The 13,229-nt window shown below is 38.7% G+C and overlaps 1 protein-coding gene across 4 annotated transcripts in view; it reads left to right on the top strand.

Annotated features, from left to right (window-relative positions):
* Positions 1-2,820: 2,820 nt before the first annotated feature.
* Positions 2,821-13,229, top strand: part of NDUFAF6 (NADH:ubiquinone oxidoreductase complex assembly factor 6) — a 14,227-nt gene continuing 3,818 nt past the window's right edge. The window contains exons 1-6 of one of the 4 annotated variants that reach the window (XM_017730380.1): positions 2,821-3,193; positions 4,018-4,200; positions 6,197-6,253; positions 7,842-7,944; positions 10,484-10,617; positions 12,179-12,280. In XM_017730380.1, coding sequence (XP_017585869.1) covers positions 4,063-4,200; positions 6,197-6,253; positions 7,842-7,944; positions 10,484-10,617; positions 12,179-12,280 — 534 coding nt within the window. In that variant the 5' untranslated portion in view covers positions 2,821-3,193; positions 4,018-4,062. The remainder of the gene's footprint in view (positions 3,194-4,017; positions 4,201-6,196; positions 6,254-7,841; positions 7,945-10,483; positions 10,618-12,178; positions 12,281-13,229) is intronic. The other 3 variants (XM_017730379.1, XM_017730382.1, XM_017730381.1) reach the window with 3 other exon arrangements.

The raw sequence follows: 13,229 nt of genomic DNA, 5'->3' as shown, positions 1-13,229 counted from the left end.
GGCAGCGCATCCCACCTGACGGGAACGCTGACGGGCTCCCGGAAAGGATGGCTGGGATTGCCCAGGCTGCCCTCGGGCTCTCCTGGCCCTGAAAATAACCCGTGTGGGCGGCGCCGATGGGCCGGCGGGACCACGCTATGTCAGGAGCATGGAAACCAGGCGCATATTTTAGGCTGCGTGGATGATTCGACCTGCACAAAGAATCACAGATTAGTTTGTGTTGGAAGGGACCTCTGGAGATCATCCAGTCCATCCCCCCCGCCCAGGCAGGGTCACCTAGAGCAGGTTACACAGGAACGTGTCCAGGTGGGTGTTGAATGTCTCCAGAGAGGGAGAGTCCGCGACCTTCCTGGGCAGCCTCCCACGGCAATACCCTCCCCCTCTGACAGCTGGAGCAGCTCAGTACCGTCTCTACCCTGAACCCAGGAGGAAGACTGTGTTTCCAAAACATGCTTTTTTCTGGTCGAATCTAAAATGCTCCGAGAGGAGCAGGAGTGCAGCTCAGACACTTCCAGGTCAGGCCACTTTTCCTTCCTGGATTCTGGGCCGTAAACAATCTGTAGGGCCCCTTTGGTGCTTTGTAGTTGCCAGGAGTACAGTTCTTTGTAAAGTAAGATGTTAAACAAGTCTCTTAGTAAAGACCTAGGTAATTTCCCTTCGGAAATTGTTCCAGATGGTTGGCAAAAGCTGGGAGAAGGGTTCCGTGTGTGTATAGAAAGAGTGGAAAAGGCTTATTTTTTCCAAACTGGTGCTTTGAAAGAAAGGTGTGTGTGGTCTGCAGTAATGTCTGAGGTAGGAAAACTAAGGGAAAGGAATGGGACGATCTTAAATGTTTTGTGCAGTACCAAGCAGCTGACCTATACAGATGCACCAGAATGCACAGCCACGTTGCATTTTTCATGATTTTCAGAATCCAGCTTTCTTTCCGTAGTTATTCTACCCAGGATTTGTTTACCTGATACTCAGGAGACCAGAGGCTGTGTGTACAGGTAAAGTTAACATCTGCAGGTAAAATGTTTCCAGTAACAAGCAACTGTGAACAGAATAGTTAGGTTCCAATGACATGGTTGAATTAAAACTTTTTTTATATGTATTTTTATTAAATGATAAAAGGACGAATTAGAAAAATAAACAAGCATTCAAAATAGTAAAAAGAAAGGTAGTTGTGCTTTTGGCATAATTTAATTGAAGCTGCTGTTCCCAGTAGCTTATATATTGCATGGAAATAATAAACTATTAAAAATAAGTCGAAGGAATTACTATTCAAACAGAAATAAAACACTTGGGGCTATGCAAGTGTCAGCAACTCCCTAGTTCTGAATTTGAGTCTCCAGCACATTAGGAAGTACAACTGAGTTATGCTTTAATAATGTGTATTTGTTTTTGCAGTACAGAAGATATCCTTTCTCTTGCGTCTTCCTTTTTGTGTTAAATGCCTAAATTAACTACAAGCTATTTGACTAAAAATATTTTTCCCTTATAGGTATGTTTTATGTCTCTCACTGTCTCAAAGACAAGTTTGTGGATTGATAGCTTTATTATAAATTCATTATATGGAAAGTCCAGTAATGGCCATTACTAATTTTTCTTCTGTCTTTGGGTTCATATGTAAGCTTATGCTTATTTGAAAACTATGAAAAACACTCAATACGTGACTTAAGGTCATTCCCTCCTTCATTCCTTACACTAATACATGAAGAGGGTTGGGGTGGAACATGATCTACAGCAATATCAATTTTATTTTACTGAGGCTTAATGGATTTGCTACACTAAATTTTTAAGCTTGGAATAATTGAAAGAAAAAAAACAACCAAAAACCCACCATGTCAATGCCACTACCGGAGGGAAGACAATTTTCTCTATTGTGTTGCTGTGTACTTTGTGTAACGCATTTCTTCGTTTCCTTTCTGAAAGTAGAGGTGGTTCTGTCTTGTGCGAACAACACCGACAGACTGGAACTAGGAAAATGTGGCTGTAAACCTTGCAGCTCTGTCTCGGGTGGGCAATACTGGATATTTCTACAGTTAATCTTGAAAAAAACCCTAGGTTTTGAGCTGATAAATGCTTTTCAGATAGTGTCTTAACTGAGGGAGGTTTAACGCATCTGTTCTGTAATATGAAGGTGTCCTTTAAAGCATATTAAAACTCAAAAATGTAATTATTTTGGTTGATATTTCTGGATTTGCATCAAGCTCTAAAATAGTTTGACAACAGTTGTGGAAAAGAAGCATTTGCTAGCTTTCAGCTGCTGTGTATTGTAGGGTTAAGCACCTCTGTTAAACTTTACTTCCTTTTTGTTCGATGCTAAAAGTAGCAATCCTAATAACCCTTGGGTTTAGTTTGGCTTTGCTATTTTAAGATCATCCTCAAAAGAAATACGAGTACATGCAAGAACAGTAAACTTAATGGAAATGAGTACACGTGTTTTCCTTGACAACCTGCTTCTTCACTCTCCAGGCCAAACTTGGGAGTTCATCTTGTTCTAAGGAAGAATCAGGTTTCAGGCTTATCAGAAAGTACACAGAAATGTTCAAAACAAGCAGTTCAGCTTTTCAGAGATGGTCAGGTGTTTTTGTTAGCTGAAGTGATTTTGTAGTTTATGATTCTGAGCACTGTTTTTAATTTCGTGGCACATCCACGTGGCCAAATGAAGGCAAGTTACCTGCAGCGAAACTGCCAACTCCTGGAGGTTTTATGCTTTGAGTATAGTTGCCAGTAAACAAAAACTTAATGGTTAAGCAAGCACTCTTCTGCCAAGCTCCAAAGCACAATCTTTTAAAGAAACGTGGTGTCATGTTTGGAACAGAAATCTGCAAATTGGACAATCTGGATTCTTCTTGCAGTTCTGCCACAGCCTTGCTTCATGCCTTGAGATCTGGATTTCAGAGGTGCACTGAGAGTTCAGACAGCCTCCCTTCTCTCTTGGACTTGGTCTTATTTTAAAACAAGCTTAAAAGCTGCTACTTCTGCAAAGTCAGAGTTTTGAGCTATTACTTACCCCTACTCTTTCAGGAGTTCAGTGCTAAGGAATAGCACACCAGTTGACTTTGAGCTATAAATAACAAATGTGCATTTTGATTCTTTTCTAGGAAGCGTGACTATGAAGGGTTTCTGTGTTCTCTGCTGTTGCCTGCAGAATCTCGAACCTCTGCTTTTGCCTTGAGAGCCTTCAATGTGGAACTGGCTCAGGCAGGTATTAAAATATATTTGTGAACTCTGGAAATTTAAAATAACAATTTTGATTATCTAAATTACACTTGTAGGTACCCTTTCTGTAGTAGGTGCTGTTTTGCCAAGATTAACTTTTATAGTGTCAAGGGCAATGAATAAATAGTGCAGTACAAACCTCCAGTTTTGAGTGGCCCGTGGAAAGTAGCCAGCCTGCCCCTATTACTTTGTTTATGTGTATAGTTTATCTGACTTTTTAATTCGGCATGCATTTTAAAATTGAGTTATAACAAACAGGTGGTGGTTCTTGATACTGTTATGTGATTGCATCTAAATCCTGGCTTCACATGCAGTGAATGGGTAGAGTGCAGCTAAATCCTAACTGTAGAAAGTCTGTCAAAAAATGGGATGATACAATCAGGACCAAGTCTTTGTTGGCAGAAGCGAGGTGATGAAAAGGCTGCCAGGAGGGAAGTTTGCTGTTAAGAGAGTTGTGAGAGAGGAGTGGTTGCAGTCTCTCCCCTTTGCTAGGTGGCCAGAAATTGTCAGTGCAATCGGGAAAGTTGGCAACACTTGCCGGAAAGGAGTGATCGAGGAAGTGAGCTGACGAGGCAAAACCCCTGACTGTAGGCTATGCTTCTGGCAACCCCTGGTGTGCCCTCCCTCACTGCTGTCACCACTGCTTTTTTTCCTCCTGGGAAGAAAGCTAAGGTGAGGGTTGTCTGGCACTTAATCTTTATGGGTTTTAAAATCAGGTTGTGGTGAAGATTTCAGTTTTACTCTATGTAGTGTTCCTAAGCTTTGTGAGGAATAAATGTCAATACAGAACTGAGCTCTTTCTTTTTTTTTCATAGATAGACGAAGTGTCCCTAAAGACACTGAATTTCACTCCAGATGTATCCTTTCCAGATTAAAGACTCCATAACTCAGAAGACGACAGGTTTAATGCGGATGCAGTTCTGGAGGGACGCCGTGGAAGACATATACAGCGATAACCCACCACATCAGCCTGTTGCTACAGAATTGTGGAGGGTAAAACATACTTTTCTTGTCCTAAAATTGGCTTAAATTTAATACTACTGTGGGAAATAATGTCAGGGTTTTGTCTGTTCTAACCAATGACACTGTTTCCAGCACAAATCCAGAACACAGCCCTGTACTCCCTACCATAAAGATCCCAGCCCAAACCAGTACAGCATATATAAGTTATTCAGATACTGGGATACCAATTGCAACCCTTTCCAGCAGTTAAGACTGCCAGTTGTACTCCTTTCTCACAAACCAGAAAATTGATTTTGAAGAGGAAGAAGAATTGTTTTTGGTGATACTTCACCTCATGTATGATTCCTATGAAGGAATACCAATTTAATACAATCCAAACAGAATTGATTGCAAAATAAGATGATCAGAAATAATGCAGAAAGTATTTCCAGGAGCTCTGATAGCTCTGAGCACTGCAGAGAACTAACAATTCAATGTGAGTTGGTGATCTTTGCAGTCAAGATGGGATTTTATTTCCATATTTCAGCAAATACCCCAAGAGTGACCTACTTGAAGCCCATGACTTCACAAATGTCCAAGAATGTCATTGCAATTCTTAGAAAGAAGGATTTGGAAAGACACCTGAACTCACAATAATAGAATTAGCATGTCTTTCCACAGCATATTCTATGTTTAGTCTTTTGTGGCTGTTGAGTTTATATGAGGACAATGTGATTTTCCAGAATAAATTTAGTTCATGATATTAAATGTGTTCCTGAAATTTTGTATATCCCAGAATACTTGCATTTGGATTCCAAATCTTAATACACTAGTGAAGTAGATAAATAGCCTTTAGTAGTATTTCTAATTTTTTAATAGCTCAGCTCTTGGTAACTTTAATATAAACTTACACAGCAACTATATGATGTTTGATCTTACTTTTCTGTCCATTTTGAACATTTGAAAAGTGAGGCCTAATTCTCCATTCATTTCTGTGGAAGAAGCCAATTTTTAAAACTTGGGAGAAATGAGGACCCATGTGTTAGGATGAAGGTAACTCAAAATGGATGTAATGTACAAATTGGGTAATTTAGCAAAATTAATTGAGTTTGGTCCTTTTAAGTCTTGACCCATTAGTGTTTCAAGGATTTCATTTACAAAATGGTACTCAAGGTGAACAAGTGACACTCAAACCTGACATTTGTAGTTGTAACTTAAAATTTGCCTTTTCATGTACCAAGTACTGTCTCAAGCAGAATTTATCGAGTCAACAAGATCTGGTCTTGTCAAACCTTGAAAAAACATTTACTAATATGATGGATGCAAAGAAGTTGTTGAAAGTGAGCTATAAGGACTAAATTGTGAGAAATTTGCTCTGTAAGTTTTGTTTATAGATGTTTATATGTGTGATTGTAACCTTTCTGACAGTGTGTTCTGAAAAACTCAAAGGGTGTAATTAAGAGGATTGAAGGTAAGTTGATAGAATGAAGTGGCACAGGAAGGAAGTCAAGTACAAGATAAGAACCAAAAGAAGAATGCATGAATATAAGATGCTGGGAGATACTTTTTTAAACAAACCCATAATATTAATTATATTGCTTTATTAGCATTCTGTCTTTACAGTATGTATTAGTATGTTGTACTGACATTTTCTTGAAAATTTACAGGGGAAATATTTTTATTCCTGGACTCTGGAGGAAACTCTGTTCTTTTTGGAAAGTGAACACATTTATCTGCAAATATTTTGTGGGAACATATGATTCCAAGAATAAATTAGTTTCAAAAAATATTTTTAAAGAAATGCTTTTAGTTAGCTGGCTTGATGTCTGGTATGTCATTTTTTTGTGTGCAGCAACTTGCAGTAAATGCCAGTTGAAAACTTTTGTGTTTGAAGAAGATTCTCATTTTCCAATGGCGTGCCACTTTAATTTAACCCACTGAATACAATTCTTGTAATAAATGTCTAAAATGTATTTCAGCCTTCAGAATGTAGTACTGCCATGACTTTATATACATTAACATGGAGATTTTATTTGATACTTTTCAGGCTGTCAAGAGACATAACTTGACTAAAATGTGGTTGATGAAGATCATAGATGAAAGGGTAAGTATTTATCCTTCAGAGTCTGATTCTGGCTTTAGTCATAATTCGGTTTTCTTTTCCTTATTTTTATGTGTTTGTGTGTAAAACAAAAGCTTATGTAATTCATCTTTTCCAGACAGTAGTATTTCTCTTCAAAAATGATACTGCTATATTTCTTTTTATTCTCTCTTGATGCTACTCTTCATTTTGTCTTAAATTGATGTAGTTTGTGAGTTCATGTGGATATAAAACCTCAAAAACTAAATGACCTAACTGAACCCTTCTGCCACACTTTCATGATACTCCTAATCATGGCTGTGGAATTTTTTCTGAGCAGTGGTGTAAATTGGAGCATTCAAATGACATGAAGTTTAAAATAGCCACCTTTTTTTTCTGGGGAAAAAACAAGATTAAGAATATCACTGGTACAGTGATGTTGCTATGAACTCTGACACAAGGACAAGAATGAAAAGCAGAGTGCAGGAATATCCTAAGCTAATTTTGTTGCTAAAGTTAGTGTCTCATGAAGCTATAGACTGAGCAGATTGATTGTCAGTTACTTGCAGAGGGTCGTTGCTGTGAAAGACTTCAGAGTTTCCAAATGTTAAGACTGGTTTTTAGTCTTAAGAGTGGTATGTTTCAACCACAGAAGCCGCTAGGACAGGAAGAATGCTGGAGGATGTTACATTTTTGGGTGTATTTCATTATTTTGGGTGTATTATTTATTAGCACCACTAAGTTTTTCAGAGGGCTGGAACATTTCTCCTGTGAAGACAGGCTGAGTGGTTTGGGGCTGTTGATCCTGGAGAAGAGAAGGCTCTGGGGAGACCTTAGAACACCTTCCATTACCTAGAAGGGGCTTACAAGAGCTGGAGAGGGATTTTTGACAAGGACATGTAGTGATAGGACAAGGGGGAATGGCCTTGAGGTGAAGAAGGGTAGGTTTAGATTCGATCTGAGAAAAAAATTGTTTACTGTGAGGGTTGTGAGGCACTGGAACAGGTTGCCTAGAGAGGTTGTGGGCTCTCTATGAGGTCTTCAGAATTTGGATGGGCCTCTGAGCAACCTGGTCTAGTAGAAGGTTTCCATGTCCATGGCAGGGAATTTGGAACTAGATGATCTTTAAAGTCCCTTCCAACCCAAACCACTCTATGATTCTATGAATCTATGGTTTGCACGTGACTTAGAAATTTGTGTGCATTTCATAGATCTATTTTATGTTTTTAAAAAATACGTTCCTATTTATCTAAATTTCTCTCTCCTTCAGATGCAAATTAAATATTAAAATTGACAACCCTATGGTGTAAGGATACCGTATGATGTTTTGTTTTGGCTGTCTCTTTTTTTTATGGAGAATTCTGATTTCATATTATTGCAAAAAGTTGTATTTCCTCCTGTAAGCAGACTTGGCTGCAGTTGAGCATAGCTATTTGTTAGACTTGCTGTAAGCTTTAATGACCGCTTCTGTCTGAGTTTATACTCTCTCTGTCTCTCACTTTTGCTCTTCTTTTGTTTCTGGTAGTGCGTTGGGTTGACGTGACTGTAGTAATAAGCCTGTATGAGCAGTGTTATGTTTATGTTCTGCTGAAGTTCCACGTTCATGTTACAGGAGAAGAATTTGGATGATAGGGCATACCATAACATCCAGGAGCTCGAAACATACGCCGAGAACACTCAGAGTGCTCTCTTGTACCTCACCTTGGAAATGCTGGGTAGGTGTTTTCCCCTTTCTAGATTTTGCTGATGACTTATTAGTGCAGGTACAATGTTTACTGATATTTCAAAAAGCCCTTTCTTTTTCCACTGGAGTTTAATTTCAGTAAAAGTTGTCCTAGGTAGTACTTCAGATACCTTTTGAATGATGAACCATAAATGTGGAATCGTACTGCAGCTGTCCTAGAACTGTGGAAGCCTTGGAAGCTGCTCAGTGCAAAGCTCATTGAAGTGCAGTTTTCTGCTGTTCTTTGTTGCTTTGTTTTCTCTGTTCTTGCTCCTCTTGTAGAGCGAGGTAAATTCAGCTCTTCACTGTATTTGGATTGTCCTACTTGTTAGAATACAAAGTACCATAGGTATCCTGCAGCTGTTGTTCTATAATCAGTGAGAGACACTGATTATCTTGAAACAGCCAACTTCCCAAACTATAAACTTCCCTTGGTGATGTAAATTTGGGTCTGAATCCTCTCCTCTTCCTAGAAATACGTTAACTATCACTAAATGAATAGCTAGAAAAAACGTGACAAAGATGATCCTTGTGATCAAGAGCTACAGTCTGTGTCATGTCTAATGTAAGAATCATAGACTGGGAAAGAACTGTTCATTTGTTCTGAAGAAAAGGATAGTTTTCATTTAGGTGTCTGTTTCGTTCTGGAAGTACTCCCTGTATGAGTTCTGATGTAAAAAAAAAAAGGTGAATATATATTATTATTATTATTATTATTATTATTATTATTTTTTTTTAGTAGTGTTTAGTATTGTAGTAGCAATATTTTCCTCTTGCTTATCAGAGTAGTCTGATGAAAGGCAAATACTGATGTTAAAAGAGTTCAAAAAAATAGAAAAAAGAGAAGTAAAAAACCAGAGATGGTGAGCATATTCTTTGGAAGAACTGAGGAACTTGCTTCTTAGCATCTGATATTTGCTTCCTCAGTAGGAAATCAGTGAAATGTTGCAAGTGTCTTTCTGAACCTCTGATTTGAAGAAATGTAGGAGTATGAGAAATACCAGTGTCTTCCATTCTAAGAAATCCTGAATAAGTTCAGTCATGCTTGGATCATTCACTCCTTGTACAAATCAGATAAAATTTTTTTTGAAAATCTGTGTGGAGACTCTGGATATTTTAAGTGTTCTATTGTCATGTTTAGCTTCTCTTAAATATAGAAATGTAACAAAATATCTAAGCAAAAGTCTCCTTCACTGCATATTAAACAGTTAACTTCTGTGATTTTTTTTCCACAGATGGAGAAAGTAATCAAACACAGCCCCTTTCTTGGGGTTGCCCATTAGCAGGGTTTTCTAGACTAGGTGGACCTGGTTTCATTCAGGTCGTGTTTGCGAAATCTCTTGTGCTTTTTAGACTCCTTATTCCTGACCAGTTAGTGTGTCTCTCTCGCAGTACTAGTGCTGTCTTATTCTTGCTGATTTCATCTTACTCCTTTCATCAAGCTCATGTTTACTGGTAATTGTGTCATCCAGCGTTCTGGTACTTCCTCTCAGCTCCTGTCATTTAAAAATATTAATAATTGTGCTCTCTAAATAATTGCCTAAGTAGTTAGTAAATAATATCCATTGATTCAACCAAGCCACACTTTGTTTTCTGCTGCCATTGCCAAAATCAGTCCCTGTAGTCTGGGTATAGTCACTCTTTCACAGAGGCTTCTGGGACCCACTGAAGACCTAGACCGGCTTCTGCAGTGATTCTGGTACCCCATTATCATTTCCAGATGTCAGTTTCTGATCAATTACAGTGATCTGTAATTCCTCTATCCTCATTTCTTTCTTCGTAGGATGCTGCTTCTGTTAGAGTTTTTATAAATTTTAATTTAAATTTTCATTTTATCCTGGGTTAGCTTTGTAATCAGTCTGAGCCAAACTTGGATGGTCTTGCCATGAAGAGCAATGGTGCTGCTCTGTCCCACTCATCTCCCCCTTTCCATTCTCACAGTTGTGTGACTGACTGTGCAGTAACTTATATTACTTTTCCATTGTTTTGGTGATCTGATTCACTTTGCCTCATTGCTCCTGACAGCACAGGGGAGGGGGCAGAAATATGGGTTTGGGGGATGAAGCATAGGATCATTCTCTTTGCCTTCACTACACGGAGGAATCAGCTGCAGCTAATCATGAAACCACACTGCAAGCATTAATGCTTGTAAGGAATCTCACACTTGAATGACTTTTTCTGGCAGGAAAAGCAGTTCTTGGAATACTGCTAGCCTGGGAGAGGATATGCCAATGAAAATGAGCTTGTGTACCAGTGTGTTATATCTAAATAGGTGCTGCTCTGCTAAGCCTACCCTTTGCAGATACTGCAACAAGAGGCATCTTGCTCCTGATAGTGGAAATGAATGAATTTTCTTGCTGTTTTGCACCTCTGAGATGAGATTTCAAGGCAGTTTATGCACTTGGACAGTTCTGTTGTGGACCAATGCACGTAGCTTTCCTAAAGTATGACTGTGATACACACCAGAGAAGAGCATAGCCCTCAAAAGGCCTGACTGCATGTTTCTTAATATACTGTTTCTGCAATTTTAGGTGTGAGGGACATCCATGCTGACCATGCAGCCAGTCACATTGGGAAAGCACAAGGCATAGTTACCTGTTTAAGAGCAACTCCGTATCACTGTACAAGACGAAAGGTCTTTCTTCCCATGGACATTTGTATGTTGGTAAGAGAAGCAAATTTTTATTAAAAATGGAATTTTTCCATTAATGTATAAAAATGTGTGTACGGAATGGGGCATGGGATTTTGTGTTTTGGGGTTGGGTGTGGGTTTTTTTGGTTTTTTTTCCTTTTCCTATCACCATAAAGGAAGCACTGTGAGAAATTTTACTTCCGAACAATCTTCTTGTGCTTCTCTTTATTACGTTTTCATAATGTGCTGGTGGTTTGTGGGAGTTTTTTTGTTCCATATTTGACAGTCATAGGCCTATATTCCATACATTTCTGCAGGAGATGGTATAGTCCTCCAATTTAAACTGCACACCAAATTTGCATTGGAATTTAGCAGATCTTGCAGTTTAGCTAAAATGGGATTAAAGCTCAGAATTTTTCATTAATGTTCCATGGGTTGATCTGTAGGTATGTCAGCTGTTACTCCTTCATTTCCAGTCTTTATTTGTAAATGTTAATGCTGTTCTTTTTCAACATAACCAAAATGGATGCAATTATGATGATGCCTGAGGTGGTTGTGTTAGTATTTTCTGAATATAATTTCAATACAATTAAAAGTTTGGATTGGAAATTTAGTAGTGTAAGTAGCTGCAAAAAATGTAGGTACTGATATAGGTCAGGTTTATAAGACTGCAGAAGGGAATTGCACTCTCCTTTCAGCTCTTCTGGGACTGCATGTTATGGGAGGCCTTCCAAGTTTTCAGCTTTTCAAACATAGCCTGAAAATTCAGTCATTCCTTGCCACGGAAGGTGTTCTGCAATGAAACTGTAAAAACAGCTTGTATCCCTTCTGTGCAGATAATCTTGTAAGCATTTCAGCTGCTGGCAAGAACTGCGGAGTTCTCTTGAGTCTGTACCTCCTGTGAAGCCTTTCTGCCCACCTTCATAGAGCTCTCACATGCCTGAGTGTTGTTGAGAGGAGTGGGCAACTGGTGCAATTCTGAATATGCCATATTCTGTCTTAACATTGGTCACTATAGTCAAAGAATAAGTTCAGAGTTGGCTTTTTGGGGGTTTGGAAGGGTTGTTTTCCAATGGTTCTGGATTTTGTTGGTTGGTTGGTTTTTGGAGATGGGTTTGTTTGATGTTTTGTGGTTGGGGGTTGGTTGGTTGGTTTTTTGCAAGCCTGGGATGTGCACACCAATCCCAAGGTTCAAAAGCCAGCATGGCCTCTGTGTTAGCTGTTACTGGCTTCCTTCTGCTCAATATCGATTCTTGGATTAGGGTTTTAAAAATAGGGTATCTAAACTGATCTAAATCCCCCAAACTTTAAAATCTGACTTTGTTATCTTACTGACCACAAAATTTTAGGAAACAAACTCGCGCAGAGAGTCTGTACCAACTGTTCTCTTTGTTCTCTTGAATTTTTTTCCAAGTGACTGACCAAAAGAAAGGGATTAAAAGAAGAGAGAGCAATGATAGAACATTTAGGCTGTTTTAGTCTTTAGTCCTTAGCTTCGTTGCTGGGATGGCTTCTTGAGAAGCAAAAAAGGAAACTTGATATTTATAGAGGGTATTTTCTCTTTTTTAATTTTGATTTTCCTTCCTATGTCTAGCATGGAGTTTCACAAGAGGACTTCATAAGAGGCAAGCAAGACAAAAATGTGAGAGATGTAATTTATGACATCGCCAGCCAGGCCCATATTCATCTAGAACATGTGAGATTCCTTTTCTTTCATTTATCTAAATAAGCATAACTGATGCTCGTCTTCACAAAGCATTTGTTGTTAGAAGACTTAAAGCTGCATACTTAATTTCAAATATTTTGCCTTTTATTATTTTGAGAGTTTACATTAAAAAAAACCCACCACACAAAACATTCAAATATTACAACTACTTCTGTATGAGTATTGTCTTTATGTACAGGAGACAGTTTACTCACAGCCAGGTCCAATTACGTATATATAAATGCAGCCTAGAAGAATTATTACTGGAAGAGAAACTTTAAGCAGGCTTTTATAAATGCAGCTATGTACCAGCATGGGATCACCACCATAGAAAGCACATCTGCATATGGTATTTCACATGGCAGCATGTATGTGGAATGGCTGCCAGGAAAACAGAGCTTGTTGCCTTTAACTGCTGGTTAGTGTGTGGGGGAGGGGGGATTCATTCCCTAACATGACCAGCCATGCCCAAAGCTATGTTGAGAAAGGTGCTTTCTGTTTATTTCTTTCCTGGCACACAGTCAAGTCAATTAGGAAAGTCTGGTTGGTTGGAACTGTGGATGATGGGCCCTGAAGAACTGCAGAGTCCTACTCTGTATTTTCTTTCATGCTTTTATTCTAGCTGCATTCTGAGACACTTGCTAGTGCGTAGTACAAAAGCACGAGAATGTTTTATTGGTGATGCTTTGTCTGCCTCTATCTGGAAAACAAAGCACTGCAAAGAGTTTCTTACAAGTACATGTATGTGTATACTTTGAGTATTGCACCCAGTGCTTCCAATCAAGGTGGTCTGCAAAGATACCACTTCAGAGCAAAGAAATGCCAGATTTATCTCTGCATTTGCACCATTAATGTAATTCTCAATTACAGCATTAAATGTGATCACAGTATCTTAGGCAATAGAAATAGAAGAGCCCTTCATCTTTTTTCTGAAGGTCAA

This window comes from Corvus brachyrhynchos, unplaced genomic scaffold, assembly GCF_000691975.1.
Source record: "Corvus brachyrhynchos isolate BGI_N302 unplaced genomic scaffold, ASM69197v1 scaffold302, whole genome shotgun sequence".
Classification (NCBI taxonomy): Eukaryota; Metazoa; Chordata; class Aves; order Passeriformes; family Corvidae; genus Corvus; species Corvus brachyrhynchos.
The sequence above is the reverse complement of the archived record's forward strand: the minus strand, read 5'-3'. Positions and strand labels throughout refer to the sequence as shown.